The 23423-nt window shown below is 39.8% G+C and overlaps 1 protein-coding gene across 1 annotated transcript in view; it reads right to left on the reverse strand.

Annotated features, from left to right (window-relative positions):
- LOC122808584 (protein NLRC5-like) overlaps positions 1–23423 on the reverse strand; it is an 849388-nt gene that overhangs the window by 385552 nt on the left and 440413 nt on the right. The window contains exon 8 of the mRNA XM_044079540.1: positions 16495–16578. Within this exon, the coding sequence (XP_043935475.1) occupies positions 16495–16578 (84 nt within the window). The remainder of the gene's footprint in view (positions 1–16494; positions 16579–23423) is intronic.

Raw genomic sequence — 23423 nt, forward strand, 5'->3', positions numbered from 1 at the left:
GATCTGGCAGATGAAAAGAAATCCCTTGGAGGGAGGGAGAGATTCTCATCACCATTTGTATGCGTGACGGATCACTTTCAGAACCCATCTGTCTGAAATATCTATTGCCAAAGAGAGAAATGGATGTTCTTATAGGATTCAAGGCTTGCCAGTGTGTGTGTGTGGATATTGAGGTGTGAAGATAGTCATTCAAACTTATTAGACTGTCTTTTATTCTGGGTGGAGGGAGTCCTTTTTTCTTGGAACCTCTCTGACATTTTTAAAAATATGCTTAGTAACGACTTGCTATATTTGCTTATTTTTATTTTTTTGTACAAAGTTGTAGAATTAGCATTAAATCCCTTGACAAACTTGAAGGAGACTGAGAAATTTGTGAAATTCCCTGAATCAGCTTGCATCTCTCATCACAGTTTTTAAGGACCTAAGGAGCAATTATATAAGTCAGCACTAAAAATTAAAAGCACTACACCCTCACTCCCCACTGGCCCTTGTTTTCAATTATTAAGGAATTCCCAATATTATTCTAGCATGTCCAAAGGTCAGTTGTCAATCTCCTCTCTGGTCCAGCTGGTGAATCTGGGAATCTTGAGGCAATGTTACAACTGCCTCACGTACACAGACAACCCTCTCCTCCTCCCAACAAATTCCAACACATGTGAGAGATGCAACCATATAGCCAAACTGGAGGCTAAGCTCTCTCAACTCAGTACTGGCATAACCAGTCAGGAGGAGAAGGAAACCACACTCACTACAATTCCAGTCTCACATAGACCTACCACGACAGCAAACCAAACACATAATCACACAAAAACATACTCGGAGGCTCTAAATAAAGATCTGCCTAAGCAGCAGAGACCTCCAAAGCAGACACCCAAGCAACCGCTACCTCAAAACAAAACACGTGCAACACATATCTCACAAAGCCAGTATGCCGAACAGTCACAGCCCTTAAGACTAAACAACACACCTGATACACTTGTAATAGGGGACTCTATCGTCAGGCACACTGACGTCCCGCTCACCAGGCTGAACAAGGAGAAGGTCACTGTGAGCAGCCTGTTGGGCACTAGGATCCGCCACATAACACAAGCACTCAGGTCACTCCAAGGCAAGTACAAATATGACTCAGTCATTGTCCATGCTGGTGTGAATGACCTGAGACGTACCTCCCTGGACTACATGAAAAGAGACATAAAGGAGCTCTCTGAGCATGTAGCCCAGGCCGGTATGACCCTGACCTTGAGTAGCATCTTACCCTCACCAAGAATGATGCCGCAATATGAAGACAAGATGATCAATTTCAACAATTGGCTTAAGTACTGGTGTCATTCAAAGGGGATCCAATGCCTGTCAGCTTGGGATGATATGCTCGACAAGCCACGATACTTCGCTAGGGACAGCATGCACCTGTCACCCCTGGGCTTTCGGATATTGGCAAAGGCTCTTGCTACCCCCATAGTGCCTTTTTTAGGCAAGGCTCAAAAGACAAACCCACCTCCATAGGTATCACAAGGGATAAGAAACTAAGAGTAATGCTACTCAACGCCAGAAGTCTAAACCTCAAGATGCACACACTCAAAACTCTCCTTAGCATGGAGAACATCGATATCTGTGCAGTAACAGAAACCTGGTTCAGGGCTCCCGAGAGCACCCCAGCACTACCAGGTTATACCTCATACCATGCTTTTCGGCCCCAAAACTTGGACCAAACCACAAAAGGAGGGGGAGTATCGATATTCATCAAAGATACCCACACCTCCAGGTTGGTGGCAAAGCACGAAGCATCAGAGACTATCCATGTGCAACTAACAGTGAGTAAAACTGCCTTCCAGTTTATAGCCTGCTACAGACCACCCTCCCAAACCCAGGAACCCCACTCGGCCTTCCTAAGAACACTGGAAAATATGAAGGTCTCTCCAAACACCATTATATTGGGCGACTTCAACTACCCAAACATAGACTGGGAGCATTACTCTAGCTCCAAAGGTTCCTAGAATTTATAAACTCAAATGCTATGGAACAGCATGTTACCACTCCCACAAGAGGGGAAAACATGCTGGACCTGATCATCACCAACATGGGGACTCTATGCTCCAGACCAGAAGTGTATCCCTCAATGGTAAGATCAGACCATAAACTAATCTCACTGGATATTCACATCCCGACCCCACCCCCTGCCCAGAAAACCACAGTGCAAAACTTCTCTAAAGCAAATTTCACACTCCTCAAAACTGAAGTGGAATCCTTCAAAGCCCCCGGGCCTGTGGAAAATACGGCCCAGACCGCAGAATCCTTTATAAACGCATTCTATGAACACCTTCAGGAATGCATGGATCATGCGATCCCTAATAAAATCAAGACCCAATCCTCCAAAGGCAGACGTCCTGTCTGGTGGACCCCAGCCATAAACAAACTATACAATAGAAGGAAGAAGCTACTAAATGATAAAGCAAAATCCCAAAAAGGGAAGGCATCACTGATCAGTATTAGCAAAAAACTATGGGCACTCATAAAATTGTCTAAGGCCAGCTTCGAGAGAAAAATTGCATAGGACACTAAGGATAATCACAAGGCTTTCTTTAGTTATGTTAGGAACCTGGGTGGTAATTCCCAGATATGCTCAGAATTAGTCCAAAATGACAAAAAATACACTGAACCCACAGACATTGCCAACATCCTAGCTGACAGGTTCAGCGCAAACATCTCCCCCCTCTCCCCACCAAAAGGGCAAATATCTATCCCAGCAGAGTGCTGCCCCCCCTGACATCTCAGATGCTCAGGTAAGAGCCGCCCTCTCCAAAGCATAAAACACAGCATCAATGCATCCTACATGAACTCCAAGAAGATCTAAACCCAAACATAAAACTACTGTTCAATCTCAGCCTTACTACAGGATATGTGCCCAAAGAGTGGCGTACAGCAACAGTGGTCCCTCTCCATAAAGGTGGTGCCTCAACGGATCCTGGAAACTATCACCCCATAAGCCTGACTAGCTTGGTCTGCAAAGCTATGGAAAGGATCATCATGGACCTCATAAATAAAGATATTGGGGACCTACAGACACTGGATCCTACCCAGTTTGGCTTTGTTAAGGACAGATCCTGCCTCTTAAACCTGGTTGATTTCTTTGAAACAGTCACCAAGGCCATTGACGAGGGGAAGGTGGTCCACACAGCCTACCTGGACCTCGCAAAAGCCTTCGATACAATACCCCACTCGGGCATTATAGATAAGCTCACCAGCTTAAATATAACCCCCTATGTCACTAGATGGATTGCAAACTGGCTCAAGGACAGAACCGACATGGTTAGAATTGCTGGAGCCATGTCAGACTCCAAACCAGTTACAAGTGGTGTCCTACAAGGCTCAGTCCTGGGACCTCTCTTGTTCGGTATATATTTCTCAGAGGTACAGGCCAACACGGAAGGACTGTGGCTGACCAAGTTCACAGACGACTGCAAACTGGGCGCCATAATCGACTCTCCAGCCAACACAAGCATCCTCCAAAAGCGCCTCATAGAAACAGACAACTGGTGCCAGAGCCATGGCCTTAAGCTAAATGCCAAAAAGTGTATAGTCATCCCCTTTGGCAAAAACAAAGTGCCCACAAATTACCACATAGGTGGTAATCCATTAAGTACAGAAGAAGTAATTAGGGACCTGGGGACCCAAGTTGATAGCAATCTCTCATTTGACAACCACGTGGCCAAAGTGGTTAGAAAAACATTTTATTTAGCCCACCTAATCATGAAGGGATTCACATCTAGATCAGGGGAGGTCATCATGCCTCTTTACTCATCCCTCATCAGGCCCATAATTGAGTACAATGCCCCTTTTGGGATGTACCTTACCAGACACCTGCAGCAACTGGAAAGACCCCAAAAGTACCTCACCAAGAGGATCAAAGGGCTCAAACAGATGCCATATGCTGCCCGGTTAAAGAAACTCCAGCTCTACTCAGTGGCATACCGCCTGTTCAGAGGCGATCTGTGCCTGACGTATAAAGCCATGTCCAACCCGGAATTAATGGACATGCTGCACCTCAGAAAGTCCAAATCCCATCGAGCTACGCACTCGAGAGACTTGAACCTCAGCACTGAAATAAATAGGACATGCTGGAGGGACAGATTCATAACTCAGAGGCTCCCTTCACTCTGGAATAAAATCCCAATCCAGGTTAGGCAGAGTCCCTCATTGACTCTCTTCAAGAGGAATCTTGATGAGTGGATGGGAGATCGCAGGTTTACCCCGGGTATCACTTCTGTGACACTGTTAGACAGAGGCACAGTATACTAACCTCGAAAAAGGGCATAGCAAAATAAATTTAAAATGGGTGGTGAAAGCCAAACACATTCTGGCTAGGCTTATAAATGCCCTAGGGCAGATAGCCTAGTATGAACCTATGAACCTATGAACCTATGCAGCAGATGGACCAAATACTACCTCTCTCTCTATGGGATAATTAAAAATGTCAGCTTTAACACCCTCATAAGGTTTTGAGTATGCTACCAGGCAAATACTCTCATAACAGTTCCTATGGAAGCACCCTGGAAGTGATATCAGCCGAATCATAAGTACATTTCAAAGAGTTTGCCCCAACCTGAGACACAGAAGCAATAAGATTACACAAAGCTGTTTTTCTTCAGATGAGGAGTAAACTTGATGTAATGTTCATGTTTTCAACTTTTTTTTCTCAAATCCTTCAAAAGCTTTCCCATCAGTGTCAGAAGGGGAGTGATTAGCTTTAAACAGATGTTTTGCAGCAGCTCAGTTTATCAGAGGAATCACTACTGAGTCTGATCTGTAGTTAGGATATAAAAAGTTATGACTGAGAAACTGTATACAATCTAGCTGCTTTCTTGGGGGCAGCAGGCTGGCTGTCAGGCAAGTTCCAGGCTGTAATAAGTATATCCTCTAAAGCTGGAAGAACAACAGAAACTGTTACAGCTTCATGAAATTCTAGTTGCAGTAAATCATATTTCTTAAGAGACAGTGGAATACCATGGCTCCACTGAAACAGCTGATACATTCTGGAAATTGTTTCAGTAAAACAGAATCCTTCAAATGGACTGTCAGAAACCACACCTTCCTCAGAATCTGAATCAGACATCTGAGGAGAAAAAACAGAAGTTGCCTCTGCACAATCATTTTGTGATTCACAGTCTTGCACCTCTTCAGAAAATGAAGAATCCCTTTTTCTTTTACAAGAAATAATAAAACTGGAAGGGTCAAAACACTAAACTAAACTCTGAACTAGGCCCAATAAATCCCTCCCTTCTAAAGTAACTGAAACACAAAAAGACATATGTGTAACTTTTACTTCTTTTTGACTGGATTTTCGGAAGAGAGGTGTTCCCTGCATCTTTTTCCAAGACCAACAAAAATGGTCCTCCCTTGCACACCAAGGGCAGCCCAACAGCTACAGAGGATGTGTCTAACTCCCAGTCCATGGTGGCTGTAGGGTCTACACCAGACGGAGCTAAAGAAAATAATGAATGGTCTGAGGAATGAGAAACAGCCTCAACACAGTTACCAATCTGTGGCTGAGGCACATCTGTAGCCTGCTGAAGGGATAAGAGCTGTTTGGAAATTTTAATCTTTTTGTGGCTGGAATTAGGAAGAAATGAGGAACAAGTAGGTTGTTCATAGTGAAGCTGAAAATGATGGCTGAATCCCCGGGAAGACTAGCAGCAGCAGTTGGTAAAACAAATAAATATTAAAAAAGTACATTTTTCCACCAAACACAGTGGAAAGCACTTTAAAAATTTAACACGACCCACAAAATTAATTTAAAACAACTTTTACCACTGAAAAATAGTTTTGATAAAACAGTTCTGATAACTTGTTTTCCACGTCCCTCTGTGACTGACCTTTTGGAGGGATGAGGGCAAAGTAACTGCTGCACTTGTTGTTGTTGAGGTGAGATGAAAACAAGTCACAGAAAGGTTGACATCAGCAATGGAAAATTTCCTTCACCACTGATTGAGGGACTATCATGAGGCAGAAGAATGTTTCTGCATAGCTTGTCTGGTAGTACACCAGAAGTCCCTGGGGTGTGCATTGCTATAAGAAAGCAATGGGAAGACATCGACCATTGCTAAACCCTCATGGCTTCCCCAACATGGAGGAGAAGATCTGTTTCCCCTTTGCTTGCTGATATACCAGACTACTGACATATTGTCTGTCTGAATGAAGATGACTCCATTTGATAGAGAGCACTAAAATGTCTGCAATGCTAACAGGATTGCTCTCATTTCCAGAATGTTGATATGAAGATTGACCTATAACTGAATCCAGGTACCTTGAAAAATCTTCCCTTCATAATGCCCTCTACTCCAAAAGGGAAGCATCTGTGGTGACCACAGATGGTGGAGGAGGGAGACAGAATGGATGGCCCTTGAACACTGGAGAAGATACTCACCATCAGATATGAGTTTTGCACACTGGAGTTAGTCTGATAGGTGTAGTCAATGGCACATGGTGCAGTGATGCAGTGGTTAGTATTATCGCCACACAGCAAGAGGTTCTCCGTTCAGTTCTCTGCTGAAGTGCATTCTGTGCAGAGTTTGCATGTCCTCCCGGCATTCATGTGAGTTTCCTCTGGGTGCTGCGGTTTCCTCTCTCATTCCAAAGAGATGCATCTCTGGAAAGACATGCCTTTCTCCCTGGGCCTCTTCTGAAAATGAGCTCTGTCCCAGTCAGACATTCCCGGTAAACAAATGTTAAATAAATAAATAAATTCAATTAATTAAATAAAAATTATGTAGTTGTGACCACTGGACTCCTATAGAAACAAGAGAAGGTAACCAGAGTGATTGTTGTGGCCATAAGACCTAGTAATTTTAGAACTGATCTCGATGGTTGGGAATAATGGGATAAATACCCAATTTGCCACTTTTCAAAGAGAGAGAATCCTGGGATGTGGTAAGGCACCTATCTGATTCTATGTGTCTAGGTGGTATCCTATACATTCCAGTGACTGAGTAGGATTTAGGTGACTGTTTAGGATGTTGACTGTTAGACCAGATCTGTGAAGTAACTTCTTTTCTTCCCAATGATTCCTTGAAAAGTTCCTTTGAGGAGTGCAGATGGGGATTCCCATGGTAGACAGGATCCTACCATCCTATTCGCTCCTGGTTAGTGTGTCCTTAACATTCAAGCCACACAGGGTGCAATCATGAAAAGGGGCATTAAGGAAAGATGTCTTGAAGCCTTCTGCAGAATCGCAAAACTGCATCCAGGCATGATTGCAAATAACTATACAAGTGCCTGCCTCTCTGGCCACTCCATCAGCTGTATTAAGAGCAGATGCATGGAAACAATGACTATAGAATTGAGGGTAGATAACTGGGATTCCACATTTCTCTGGATATCACCTGACAATTCACCCAAGAGAGAGAATTGGTAAGCTGTTTGGTCAATTTTCTCTGGAATTGTGTGATATGAGTTAGGTAGTTCAGCAATCCAAGGGAAAAGGTCAATGAAGCATAAGTCGATTTTACAAATTTGTCCAGAGCCCTAGATTCCCAATTAGGGATATGAAAAGATGTACTTTCTTCAGAGAGTTCCTTTTTACTGGCCACCACTACGACCATATCATCTACCAGGAGACCTACCTGTAGGAGCTGCTAAGATCTTGGGTATTGGCCGCACTTTATCAGACTGGGAGCTTAGACCAGGCACTTCCCCAAAACATTTGGACTGTTAATGCAATGGTGTGGAGGTCGATGCAGAAAAAAAGAGGTCAGGATGGATCCCAGCATGGAGGAATCACCCCTTCTCTGACAGTGAGAACCCTCATGAAGGCTTTGAATGCTGAGCTGGGAATTGGAATTGAGGAGGGCTCATGAAGAGCCAGGGCCAAGAAAACTCCACCGATGCCAACCTGCTCCAGATCTGAAACTGACATCGGAGCAGACTTATAGAGAGATGATGCCCAAGAGGCAGAGACAGACCTGAAAGTTTTGAAATTGATCTGTCCTCCAGGGCTCCGGTTCTGAAGCTTCTGCTGCAATTCTCTTCCCAATCTGACAGTTTCAGAGTCAAAAGAGAGAGAGAGAGTGGTTAATGTTAGAGTTGAAAAAGTAACATCTATTGGTGCTGACACAGATGCTCAAGATAAGTTTAGATCCATGGGCTGCGGATCCAAGGATTGGAACAACACAGGGTTCCTGAGAAAAGGAGTCATAGGACATTTTCTTGTGTCTATCTATGGAGACAACACCAGGAATACCTACAAATGAATCTGCTGTCAAAGAAATCTCTGTGTCATGCTATCAACATCGGCTTCAGTAATGCTCCTCAAAAAACAGCCAGATCTCAATGAAGAAGCTACCAAGAAAGCTCGTGATGATCTTCTTTCTTGCAAGACATGCGAATGCAACCATGGACAAATCAGATGCAGGGAGAACAGTAATGTAGATGAAAGAGATCAGATCCAACCTGCCTTATGATCTGATGGCTTTGCCTTTTTCTGAGCCAGACCCAAGAGAACTGTCAGATTGGGATTATGAGGTTTCTCATCACACTTCTTAGGAGTCTTGCTGCCCTGTGATTTTTTTCCCATTTTTGCCCTTTTTCTTCTGAACTGATTTTTCAACCACCTTAGAGGGAGATGCAGATGAATGAGCAAACCCTTGCTGAGAAGACAGCAAACCTTTTGAAAGCAATCTGTTCTTATGACTTTGTAAGGCCTTATGTCCAAAACAGGCACATGCCTCTCAATTAGTGTGCAAGTGTGCAGCCCCCAGACAATAAACAACACAGGGTGTTGGGAGTCCTTTGTGAGCATTTTATTGGGACACTTGGGGCACTTTTTTAGGCTCTTATCTGACACGATGAAACACAAAACAAGGCAACTCTGCAACACTACAATACACTAAAACACAAGCAATATTTCTAGATATAAAAACAAAACCAAAAGAAAAATCACTTTAATAAAACAAATAATCCCAATAAATAACTCCAGTAAGCACATTCACCTGTATTAAGACTTCTTCAGACTGAGAAATTCTCATTACAGATGAAAGCACTTACTGGAGTTATTTATTAGAATTATTTATTGTTTTATTAAAGTGATTTTTTTTTTTATTTTGTTTTTGTTTTTTGGATTTAGGTTTTAAACCAGATTTCACCTTGTTGTTTTGTAACAATATTTCTAGATATCCTAGGAAAGAAAGATTTATTTAAGTGCTACAAAGAATTTTTTTAAACCCAAACAATAGAATACCTAAAGGATAGAATCTAACAGGGCCTAGCCACTAAAGTACAAAAATCAACTATAAAGAGATGGCTTTCTTATTACTATTTTTACAATCTACATAAAAGGGTAGAGAAAGGTATAAAAAGTTGTCTAAGCTAGAATACAGACAAAAATGAAACAATTTTGATTGACTGATCAACACTCAAAAGCGGAGATCAAAGCCCTTTGAATCGTAAAGCTGTTTGGTTCAGGTGGCAAATGAAATCTGAAGTATTCGTGGAGAAGCAGGGAGGGATTGTGAATAGGGGAGGAGTCAGAGCCTTGGATCCATGCATATGGAAGTGTAGAGACCACATCCGAATCGGATCTGAGATCTATCTTTTGAATCAGATGAAAAAGGACAGCATGGGATCTGGAGATGGCCTGCCACCCAAAGACTCATTAACAACTTTCTTCTTGTGGGTATGGGATGTTACAATGGCAAAGGCTGAAGGGAACGCCATAGACAAGGAAGGAATGTCAAAAATGGGAACAGGAGCCTGAATGAGTCCGTAAAACATAAAGTAAAGAATGTTTTCTGAGGCAAGTACATCCTTGATGATCACAAGCACAGTATCCTGTCTCAAAAACACAAACAGTGCAAAAAATAACTTTTTATTCAGAAATGGGGCTTCTCCTCACAAAAACAGTAACACAATTAGTTACGTAACTACTTCCTTAGAAGTACCCTGCTAACACATACAGAAAAAAACATCAATTTTGCTAATAAAATTACAAAAATCAGTGGAAGGTTTCCCCTAACAGGGTACTTATCTATCCACACTTTTGATCCATAGCCAACCAACAGCTTCACAGAGCCCTCCAAAGATGTGCCCTCTTTCACAAAAAAAAGGTCTGAAGACTTCCATGCTCCAACTGTCCTTTTATAGGAGCTCTGCATGAGCTGCTGACAGATGGAGTGCATGGGTGTGTCCAAAGCTATGTTAAACTGTATAGTTATAGGTGGTAAGACCCATATAACCTAGGTTACTGCAACTGTGGTAAAGGCTTCAAATATGTACTTTTCTTCACAAAAATGGTGAACTGGAAGGCAGTTATTAATAGGGTACTTATCTGCCCAGACTTGTATAAGCACTAGCCAGCCATCAATCACCCAAAGCCTGCAGGGAAGTGCGCATTTTGGAGACAAGAAAGCTGGGAAGTTTTGGCATCCTAGCCACTGACTGTGCAGGGAATAGGGTGTGTGGAAGTTGCCCCAAACCTGTGGAAGCTGGTTTGCTGGTCCATTCCCTGGCAGGATGTCCCACATAACTTAAGCTACAGCAACAGTAATCTAATGATAAACATATTAAAAAAACACACTACTTCTGCTTTTCCTATGCTATGTCTTGCCCTGCCAGCATACACACATGTAACAGAAGCTGTTAGTCACAATAGTGCAATGTCTTGCACAACAGGATTAAAGAAGTCAGTGTGGGATTCTTGGTTTCAATACTTATCCTGAAACATATTTTGCATCTCCATGGTATTCTATATTTCATTTCTTAAGCACCAGATCTGCATTCATATATGGGGTCACAACAGAATTATGATTATGAAATACTGAGATTTCATAATTACAAAGCCTAACACGTTTTAAAAAACTGGAGTTTATATATATATATATATATATATATATATATATATATATAGATATATATATAGATATAGATATATATAGATATAGATATAAATTTTATATATATATATATATATATATATATATATATATATGTATAGATATGTTTGAATTATACTAACTTACCTTTAATTTCTCTATAAAGTGGTTTAAATTTCTCTAAATGTTAAATCATTGTCATATCAGTTGTATCTATTCTTAACCAATATTTTCGCATTATGTTTAATTTGGTATGATCATTTAAACTGTAGATGTTTTGCTATTATTTTCAAAGATTGTTCTTAAAATGTTTTTGTAATACTTTGGAGCTTTTCTCTCTGAGCCTGTGCAGAAAATGGGAATCTGCACATTTGGGCTTTCATGACAATCGAATGTCAGTAAATAAACAAATAAATAATAAAATATTGAGAGAGAGAGGGAGGGTGGGAAAGACACACAAGTACACACATATGCACACACACATAGATTGATGCATCAACAGACAGAAAGAGAGACAGACAGATAGATACACAATGCATGTATATAGTTGGCTACAGATGGTTTGGTCGACTTCTTTTAAGTCAGCTGCTTTTGGTCTACTAAACTGATGGTTGACAGGTGTGAGAGATCATACAATTCTCAGAGTTTGGAAAAATATTCCCTTCCCCTGATTTTTGCAAAATTAGCATATTTAATTTGTAGGGGTGTGGGGACAGCAACCCCCCCCCCCATGTGGGTGCAGAGGGACTTGCCTCCCTTCAAACCAATGTTTTTAAATATTTTGTTCCAGTTTTGAATGCTCTAAAGTTGTTTCTTGGTGCATGCATGCTAGCAGGTTGACAGTCATGATTTTGACATATTATGTATGGTGTGTGTTTTGGATGTTGACAAATGTAAATGTCAACCAAAGCACATAGGTATATTTGGATGTGTTTGTGTATGTACATGATACACAGCCATGCATGTTTTTCTCTGTATAGGAGAACAATGTAGTAAGAAGTATTTTTTTTTTCAGATAGAAAGGGTAATAAATCCTTTGGCTCTTACTGAAACTAGTCAGGATAAACATTACTATTTAAAAAATACAAACCATAGGTACGTAAGTACAAATGAAATAAAGAAAGACAAATGCTCTAAACAGGGCTTAGAGGAAAGCCTGGCTCTGTGATGTAATGGGATGGAAACCTGAGTGTGACCTAGGTGACCGGGGTTTAGCAAGCAGCCCCAGCACTGAAGAATGAAGGCAGAAAGAGAGAGGAATGAAGGAGCTTGACCCACTTATCTCTTTCAGAGGGGGGGACAGAGAGAGACAGGCACTTGAGACCACACAGAGATGGTGTGATTTCCCTAGTGAAAAACTGGAAAACTACCTCACATACTCTAGGAAAGGTGGGTTGGGCTCCTTGCTGGTAATGTCCCTTGCAGAAGAGAGGGACAACCAGTGTGAACAGTCTACTGCATGCTCCCTTCCCTTCCAAGGCCAAGTGTGTGTAGGGAACATTGGGGCATAACTGAAAAGACATAAACTACCCATGGTGGCTGCCTCAGTGATGGATCCTCTTGGTCAGCTCTTGCTGTGGTGATGGGGAATATTTTGCATTTTGTTCCGTCATACTCGGTGGCAGGTAATAGCTGCCCTGACTAACCACTGCAGTGAGGTATTATAGTAGCCATTCCCAAATATCAAATGGCAATAAATAAAACATACAATATTTAAAGAGAGAGAGAGTGTAGGAGAGAAACATGCAACATGTACACATACATACACATATAGATAGACAGCAGACTCACAGATAAATAATGCATGTACACTGGTAGCTGCAGATGGTTCGGTTGTTAAGACTGTTGATTTGTTTTGTTTTGAGCATTTGAGCTTTTGTTTTCTTTCCTTTTGTTGATTTTTTTTCCCTGTAGGCTAGTGGGGCTTTGTCCTGCTGCCTCCCCAAGTGTTTGAAGTGTTCTGCTTGATTTCTTGCATTGCTTGAGGGCTTAGTAAATGGAGACTTCCTCTCTCTGTGTAAGAAATGTAACATACTTAGAAAAACAACAGAGGGGTGGGAAGATGTGAATGATATCTATAGCAAACAAAAGGATATCATATTAAATAGGCAAGTGGATGCCAATAATTCAGAAAACATCAATAATATAAACCTTTATCGTATTATAAAAATAAGTAAAACTGCGATGGTATAGACATTTAGCTCTGTTTGCGGAAATTGTAATAATGATAGCCAAATGGACAATATGAAGGTCAGTAGTCCAAATAAACAATTCAAATAAGATGCCTAGAAAAAATGCTATAATGACTTAATCCCACCTAAGTATTTTATTCTTAATGGTTATTTTATTCCTAATCAAAATAAGAGATCATGGATCGATATTGAGCAATTAGACGAGGAGGATCAATTTCAAGAGGTAAAAAAGTGAAGAAGGGCCCTAGGGGTACTTACAGAAACAAGAATAAGTCACTATCCACTCTTCTATGTTGAGAGCCAAGTTGTAATGAGACAAAAAACAGTGACCTCATGTTGGGTGATTCCAGTTTGAAAGAATTCATAATGTTATCCTGAGAATGAATCAACAGCATGTTAGTTACCTGAGAGGTGGATAAATGGCTGATATTTTAGAAGAAATTAAACTGTTTAAAAATTCTTCTCCTTATGATAAACTTATTATTGCAGCAGGCAACAATGATGTTGGATGCATTAGTACTGAGGTATTTAAAAAAGTGGTTACTGAGATAGTGGGATTAAGTTACTCCCACAGGTTTAGATTGATATTTAGTGATACATTTCCTAGTCCCTGTTATACAGGTGTTAAAAAAGGTTGGCTGGGAAAATGACAAACATCATACATAGAATTTCACTAATCGATTCTATCAAAGTAATTACTTAGGAGAAGTTAAAAATAACATCTTCAGTAGAGATCGGCTTCATCTGAACCATGCTGGAAATAGATTAGTTGGAGCAGTGGGGGTGGGGCAGAAATAAATAAGAGCTTAAATCATTTTATTTTATTTTTGCATTTGTAGAAGTTTAAACAGCAAACTTGTAGAATTAGAATGCATAATAGCCAATGAAATGTATGATTTGTTTTGCTTCACTGAAGCTTAGTATAATTACTGCAACAAACTTTTAATCGTTCAAGGGTTTAAGGGGACATAATGTGATTTGTTCAAACCACAAAGGTGGTGGTGTATCTATACATATATATATGTATATATATATATATATATATATATATATATATATATATGTGTGTGTGTGTATGTGTGTGTCTCCTAAGTTTGTCTGCATCACTATTCATTCTGATCAGTTGTTGAAACTTTTGATGAGATTAAGTTTGGCAAAATATGACTGGATGGTGAGAATCAGGAAAAGATCATAACAGGTTATATGTCAATATCTGTGGATTATTTCATTAAGAATATGATATAATCAAACCTTCCAGAAACTGACTGAAATTTCCCTTCTACCAAATCTACTGTCACAAACAAATTTATTGAAAGTTGTATTTTATACAACTAAACAACTAAGCAAGGATGATAACTTATTGGATGTTATTTGTTTAAACTAAGGGACCGATTAGGTTTTTTAGCTGCAAAATATGTGCCCAGTTATAAAGTCAGACCACTATTCTATTCAATATGAAGTTGTGAGCAATAGTGTAAAATTTGTTAGACAAAGTGTACACCTTAGGAAGTTTTACAAAACAGAATCTGAGTTTTAAAAAGCTCTTGGCAGAGGGAGAGGCAACTGGAAGGAAAGTCAATTGATATAAGTATGATACTTTTAAGGCAAATAAAATGCCTTAATGAGCAGGTTTGCATCTGTTGGTGTAGCCAGTCATCACAACAAATGTTTCCCTCCATGGTGGACAAAAAGTTATCACAAATGAAAAATAAAACAAAGACCCTCTGAAAAAGGTATAAATATCCTCTGTGTGCCTCCATTAAATATAGATATAATACTGAAAAAGATCCTTGAGGAGCTTATCTTTGAAGATTATAAATGGCTATAAAAACTGGTTAACAGGGAATACTAAAATGAATAAAAAGTTTGTATTCAAGTACCTTAAGATGCATTAGGAAAGAAAATACCCCCCCCCCTTAGTGTTAATTATAGGGACTCGGGTATTATAGATCCAGCTCAACTATTTGCTGAGAAATTCTTACTTTTAAATGGGTGTAAGGATTTTAAGATAGGTAGTAGATCTTGATGCTTGTCTGAATATTCCTAAAGAGTTAATTTTAAAGATGTTGGAGGCATTAAGAAAAGTGCAGTCGCAGGCCCTGGCAGTTTAAATGGATATTTGTTTTCTGACATAGCAAGTAGCTTGTTACCATGCCTCAAGTACTCCATCAGCAATCACTGGAGGAGGAATATGTTCTCAGCATATAGAAGGAAGCAGCTGTTGTTCTAATACCCAAAGGATATGTACAACAATCACTGGACAACTATAGATGTATCAGTTTGAATTCAATACTAGGCACATGTTTTGAGAAAGCAATTTGTAGATAAAAGACTTGCAAATATCAACATGGTTTATTGGTGGGGAGATCATGTTTATTAATCTTATCCAGTTTCATGATAACATCTGTTGCTCAATGGACTTGAGCCTTCTTGGTCACGTTGTTTACCTGGATCTGGTGAAGGCCTTTGATTTGTTCCCCATGACAGAATACTTGATGTCATGTTAAAATGCAATATGAACACCTGCACTGTATGTTGGATAGCCAATTGGGTATATCAAGAAGGAAATTTAGAGTGAGAATGCAGCACTCTTTTTCAAAAATAAGAAATATTGCTTTGGGAGTCCCCCAGCAATCTCTTTTGGACCCATGTTGTTTGGGCTACTGCTTTCCAAGTTCCCGATTTGTGACAGCACTTGGCTACCTGGCTAAGTAAATTTGCCGATGACACTAAGGTGGGGTGTATGGTTACAAATAATAAACTACAAAATTATCTAGACATTTTATTCAAATGGGTCATCAAAATTTGGTGCAATTTAAAGCCAAGAAAAGTAATGTGATGCATTTTGGTTCTGGAAATAACCATTAACCTTATGCCCTGAATAATGAAATGTTGACCTCAGTAAGTTCTGTGACAGCTATATAATATATGGTGTATGATGCTTTGGATTTTTATAATCATATCAAGTCAGCACAGCAATACAGCCTTGAGTTTCACCTCCATGCATCATGATTTCTAAGACAGAGTTATACCTCTCAACCTCTTAGAGCAGGAAATCTGGACAAAGTCATAAATAATGGGGGGGACAGACCCAAAAATAGGGACAATGTTTAAATATTGCTCTTCTAAACTTAGAAAAATTATAAAATAAGAGGTTGTGCATTAGCATTAATTTTTTGAGGGGTATGAATTCTGAATCTCAAACGAATGTCATTATTTTCTGCCTTCAATCCTCAAATTTGCCAGAAAACCACAATTTTAGTGAGAAACAGACTAAAAATATGAGGCAAAAATCTGGACATTCTGTGAAAATCTGTAGAGTTGAGAGATATGATTAGCGTTCTTTGCTGACAACAAACTATAATCAGATTGATTACAAAAGGTGATGTAAAGAACTAACATGCATTGCAATCTATTGGACAAGTAGTTTCATTGCTACTTACTCAATCTTCTTTAATCTTGGGATTTTGGACAAGCATTCTATAATTATAAGAATATCATCATCCTTCATTCGATTGTCTTGCAAGCTATAAGATTATCAAGAAAATAATTATTTTTGAAGGCATACACTGTCAGACTGTGTAGTCAACTTGCTTTGTGAATTCAGGTGGAGTTAATGGTGACAACCAGCTTTCCACTTTTTAAATGTTACATGTATACACAAACACATGTATGCACTCCCACACGTATCACATTCCTGCTCATTTAGTTTACTTTTTTTTCTTTTAGGTGACATAGAAGAAAAAAGACAAGATATCAAAAGCGTGCATTCAGTTTTACATAAGAATAGAAGAAAAAACACAAGATATCAAAAATGTGCATTCAGTTTTACATAAGAATAGAAGAAAAAACACAAGATATCAAAAATGTGCATTCAGTTTTACATAAGAATAGAAGAAAAAACACAAGATATCAAAAATGTGCATTCAGTTTTACATAAGAATAGAAGAAAAAACACAAGATATCAAAAATGTGCATTCAGTTTTATGTAAGAATAGAAGAAAAAACACAAGATATCAAAAATGTGCATTCAGTTTTACATAAGAATGGTAAGTGCTCTTACCTGCTCTGTATCAATACAGCTATACAGGCATCAGAAGAAAAGAATTATAATTAGGACTGGCCAGCTGTGGTTCATGCTAAAGTCGAGAATGAAGACTAACAGGTTATCATGAACTGGATCGCTGAGAATGGAGAATAAATGTGTACCTCATTTGATCTGACCACAACTTTTACAGTGTATCATGAAATATAATGGAAACTATTATAAAACAGAGATACCACATTGTTTACAGATATGACAGTTATGTGCTTTTCATAATGACCTGTGTTGTCTCATTTTTGTCTGGTTCAACAATAGGGGTTGTCAGATCCAATCAGATCCAATTTTGGCACCCTCTACCAGAGTTTTGGATCACATAATCTGACTCCTCCTCTACCCACAATTCCCTCCTTCTGTCTGATTTACCGCTGATTGAATTTTCTGACTATTCTAATTATATAGACCAAATTTTATGGCCTGGAATAATATTCTAAAACTGTTCCATGCTTAGGGAAAGGTGATGTGGAACAAAAAGACAGGCTATCTGAGCCCCAGAAGATGCAAATGGCAATTCGGAAGGGGTGGGAGTGATGTCGAACTGGATAAAAATGATAGATAATTAAGAACCATTTGTTTATGTTGAAGTCTAGCCCCACTTTTAAGGATATAACAATAGATGATTTAATGGATATAAGAATTCTCATAATCTTAAACATACATTGTTATAAGGAACAGGAGAAAAATATAATTAAAATACAGAGATTTGGCACTCAGAATTGCAGTAATTGCTGATTCTGTAAATATATCTATACAGAATTATTTTTTACACACCCCATAACATATAAACCATTCAATTTTAGGAGCCATGGAACCATGTCAACACCTCAGACATACGTAGACAAAATGATACAAATGCACCTTATTGACACATTAGGGACACTGATACATCTCATGATTTTATAGTTGGTATCTTACAAAACATACATGAGACTATAAGAGGCATTGACCTTATTAATCATACTGAGATTTTAGAGAATAAAAGGATTTTACAGATTAAAGTTCACCTGCCTCCAGGGCTCAATGAGAATTTTACTGTAAGTCTGACTCTGAAACAAATACACAACAAAATAAAATAGCATAGATTTAAATATATATTATTTTAAGGTTATAACGTCTGAGTGTTCAAATATATGAGTAAAAATATTCACGTATATACATATATAAATGTCTTTTGTGTTTGTATTTTTTATAATTTGATAGCTTTTAAATTCTATGGTCACATGATTTTTAGTTTGAGTATTTAAGTGACATTTTACTAATGATTTGATTATTTGACCGATGAAGCCTGTAAAGCCTGGCGAACGTTTTGAGTTACTAGCACTATTTGTTTCTATACTGATTGTCGTGGTGCCTGCTCACATTTTTTCTTTTTAGTTTGATTTGTTTAGTACTCTGGCTTTGTCTGAGTGGCAGAACATTTTATCTGAAATAGTATATTTGATGTCCCAGGAATGTGCATTGCTACTAGAAAATGTTGTGAAGACACCACCTATTGCTAGACTCACACTCACATGGCCGTCCAGCAAAGAGGATATGAACATGTTCTACCTTATTTGCCGATGTACCATACCACTGACATATTGTCTGTATGGATGGAAATCACACCCTTGGGTAGGAAGTCCTGAAATGCTTGCATCACTAGGAGGGCTGCCCTCATCTCTAAGACTCTGATGTGAAGTTTGGCCTTCACAGGTTACCAAGTCTCTTGAACTGTCTTCCTTCAAAATGCCCTCATCCTCACCCTAGAAAGGAAGCATCCATGCTTACTGTGACCTAAGGAACAGGTAGGCAGAAAGGTCTCCCTCTGGATAGATAGTGCCCAATGCAGCACACTGCCATGTGGTATCTTGTTAAATGGTACTAACATAATGGCAGAAGCCATCAGATGTAACAAATGGAGAATCAGTCTTGCCTGTGGACAGGGATGCTGCACTACTTGAAAAGCTATCAGCCTTAATGACTGGACTCTTGTGATTGGAAGTTTGGCAATTTGTTGAACTGTATCTATCTGACATCCACTGAATTCTGTGTGTTGTGTGGGGGGCAATTTGCTCTTTATATGATTGATTGTTATTTCTAGTTGGTCTGTAAGACTGAGTAGAAAGGCTTCATGGTGCAATATTAGATCTCTGCATGTAGTAGTTAGGGGCCAATCATCTAGATATGGGAAAACTTGAATCCACTGCAGTCAGAGTTGAGCTGCTAGCACTGCCATAATCTTGGTGAACACCCAGGGGGCTGTGGTGTGAACAAACAGCAGTGCTCTGAATTGGTAATGATTGGCTCCCAACCAGAAACTGAGGAATCGCTTGGACTGCCTTTGAATCTTGATGTGGTAGTAGGCATCCTGGATACCTAAAGAGCACATCCAATTATCTTTCCTGAAAAGAATCAGTATGGACTGTACCAAGACCTTCTGGAATTTCATCTACTTGACAGATTGACTGAGGTGGCTAAGGTCCAATACTGGCCTGATGTCCCCTATCTTCTTTGGAACTAAATGGACTCCAAATTCTGATGGGTACAGGGAGACCTACTGGATGACTCTTTTGTCTAGTAATTGACACTTATGTTGCTGTGGATTCTAGCTGATAGGATACAGTATCAGGAAACTTTAATCTTTTCCTTAGGGGTAACTAAAAGGGTATGGTATAGCCTCTGGTGATTATCATTAACACCCATGAATCAAAAGTTATGGTTTGCCAGGCTTGAGGGTGTAATGTTAAGCATCCCTTGACTGCCTACAGAGTCCAACAGCTGGGTAAGCCACAGGGATGCCGGTAGGGTTTCTGAGTGAAAGGACTATGGAAATCCTGGTTCTGCAGTCCATTTCTGCCTCTTAGGAGTCATCTATTCATATTGCCTCCTCCTCCTCTTGTTCTGGTTCAGGGAGTTCTATCTCCAGAAGTGTTTTGGTGAAAACCCTGTGATTTTCTGAACCACATTTTCTTATCTCCCCCTTAAATTAGTGGAATAGGATCTTTGTGGAGTAGAGAAATGGTTTACTACAGCAGACAGGGTCTTACCATCTCCTTTGCACCTGGTAAGTGTGTCTTTTACCTTGGATCCAAAGAGCATAAACCATTAAAAGTGGCATTAATAAAGGAAACCTTGAAGCTTTCCATAAAGTCACAAAGCTGCATACAGGTATGGTAATGCATCACCATGTGTTGCCATTCAGGCATGGTGATGCATGGTAATGCCTGTTTCAGCTGCTCTTGATGTGCCATCTGCTGCATTCGATAGCATGTCAACAATGGAAGTAGATTAAAGGGTAGACATTTGGGTGTCCACTGCTTTTTGGATGCCTGATAGTAAGTTACCAGAAGGAGACTTGGATATCTTCTTGATCAAGCCCCTCTGGAAATGAGTTAAATAAGCAAGGTGATTCAGCACTCAAATGAAATTTGCCCCGGAGATCACTTCTGTGGCTCTGCTTGACAGGGGCACAGGAAATTAATTTTCTTGGGTGGCAAAAGCCAGGGTACTGTTTGGCTAGGCTTATATAGGCCCTAGGGCCAATAGCCTAGTACCTACCTATGAACATATGAACCTATAAGTGACAAGGTTGTTGAAGCATAAGTCCATTTCTCTAGTCTGTCAAATGCCCTGGACTCTTTGTTAGGGGGATGGACAGACGCCATTCCTCACATATTTCTTTCTTTGTTGCTGCTGCTACCACCATGGCATCTTCTGAAGGGCCCTTAGACCAGTATTTCCTTTCTTTTTGACTGAGAAGATTCTATCTGGCTTCTTGGAGATTGTCTCTGTAACATCAGAATCCTTTCAGGCTCTCTGTGTTATAAGGTCTATCAAAGCATCAGTTGTGGGAAATGCCCAGGATGAACAAGAAACAGACCCAAGGACTTCAAAGAACATGGAATTATCCAAAAGAGGAGTTTCAGTTAACCACCCCCTTTCTGCTTCATCAATTCTAGGATGTCCCCAAATGTGATCTATTCTAATGTAGACCTTAAGGATCCTTCTCCTTCATCCAATTCTGGGCTCTTAGTGACTGACTCAGGCAAGGAGTCTATGTGCTTCCATTTGAACATCTGTTTTCATGGAACATGTCTCTGGGGTTTTGGTGGAGACACACTGGATTTAAATGAGGAGTTTGAATGTATAGCTGTGTGAAAGTACATGGGTTCTAACTGCTCCTGTCAACTAAAATGAGAGAAAAGACATACAGGATCCATGGGAGTGTTTGAACGGACCCTAATTAGATGCATATACCTGCCTTTCTTAGACCAGGCAAGACCTTTTCCACAGCCTCAAAGGCTGACTCCTCCACTGAACCCAAGGAAATATTTCCTCTGTCAGACTCAGGCAGTCTCCAAGCTCCAGCAGAGATCAGCTCTGAGGAGGACCATGGAGTTTGAGCCATCAAGTGCCAAAGCACTGAGGAAGAGGAATGGCTCTGAAAACTTTGGTGTCGACTTTTACCATTGGAACTTCAATCCCGATGCTTCAGCTCTGGGACTCGTCTCCATCCAACATCATTAGAGTCATGAAATTAAGGGATTAGGTTGAAGCCAAAGTCTCTGTGGCTGTTGGCTCTGACAGCTTGTGCTTGAAGGGATCGGGCCCACTCCTCACTGTACCACAACCCCACAAACACCCTTTCGATTTTCATCGTTTTCGCTCATGTGAGCGTTCGCTGAAATCAACTTTCGATAATGTAATATAGACCCTATATATTAATTCTGTGTGTGTGTGTGTGTGTGTGTGTGTGTGTGTGTGTGTGTGTGTGTGTGTGTGTATATATACATATATATATATATATATATATACATATAAATATATATATATATATATATGTATAAATGTATATATATATATATATATATATATATATATATAATATATATATATATATATATATATATATATATATATTTATATATATAAATATATATATATATATATATATATATATATATAGGTCTACTTCTCTAAACTACTTCTCTCTAAAATCACACTTACCCGACTTTCATAACATTGAGCCAAGAACACTGAAAGTCCAAAACACTGACCGCTTGGAACACTGACGTTTAACTAAGTAACCAGTTGGCCAACCCAACAAACAAACTGAAACGGAAGCAAAGAAAACTCACCCATGTGGGGTGCTTCACCCCCTACACCCCCTAACTAAATATACTAACTCTAAGATCGCACTACCATGAAGGCCAGGGGCAAAGGTCAACATGCTGGCCAAGCAGTTACTTACCTTTAGTTACAAGTCGGTATTCTGAGCGGTCCACATCATTTGGGGATTCAATAATGGCTCCCAGTTTGCAGTCATCTGCAAACTTTGTTAGCCAGAGTCCCTTAGTGTTGACCTGTACTTCAGAGAAGTAGATGCCAAACAAGAGCGGCCCCAGGACTGAACCCTGAGGTACTCCACTTGTCACTTGTCTGGAGCTGGATTTGGAGTCGGCTACTTTTACAGTGTGGGTTCTATCAGTAAGCCATTTAGCAACCCATTGGGTGACATAGGGATTAATGCCCAACTTAGTAAGTTTATCTATGATTCCAGAGTGGGGGATGGTGTCAAAGGCCTTGGCAAGGTCTAGATAGGCTGTGTGGACCACCTTACCCTTGTCCATGGCTCTGGAGACTGATTCAAAGAAGTCAATCAGGTTCAGGAGACAAGATCGGCCCTTCACAAACCCAAACTGGGTGGGGTCCAGTGTTTGAAGGTTGCCAATGTCTTTGTTTATAAGTTCCATGATAATACGCTCCATGGCCTTGCAGATAAGGCTTGTCAGACTGATGGGACGGTAGTTTCTGGGATCCAAGGTGGATCCCCCCTTGTGGATTGGGATAACTGTAGCTCTGCGCCACTCAGTGGGCATGAAACCTGAGGTGAGGCTATGATTAAACATGACACTTAGGTGAGGTGCCAGTTCAATTGTTCTGTACAAGCCCTAAAATTACCCAACCTACATGTCCTAGGAACTAACTCAAGTACTAAAAAACAAATCTATGAGTGGTATTGTTCTGTAAAATATGCCTTGCTAACGCATTTCCCTCATCCTCTCTACTAATGGCATAGACATGTTCTCTCACCCTGTCTCTCAAAGTACGATTTGTCATACCTGTATAAAAATTGGACATTTTATGCAGTAAGCTAAATTATTGAACAGTCGTTGCCCTGTGTACTCTCTTTTTTGTACTAGACTTCATATTTTTATTGAGAGGAGCTTTATTCACCAGCTACTTGTTATATTTATCCTATTTTCTTAGAATGTACTGAATGACTTGGAA

The sequence above is a fragment of the Protopterus annectens genome, chromosome 8.part0 (genome assembly GCF_019279795.1).
Source record: "Protopterus annectens isolate FY-2018-M chromosome 8.part0, PAN1.0, whole genome shotgun sequence".
Lineage (NCBI taxonomy): Eukaryota > Metazoa > Chordata > Ceratodontiformes > Protopteridae > Protopterus > Protopterus annectens.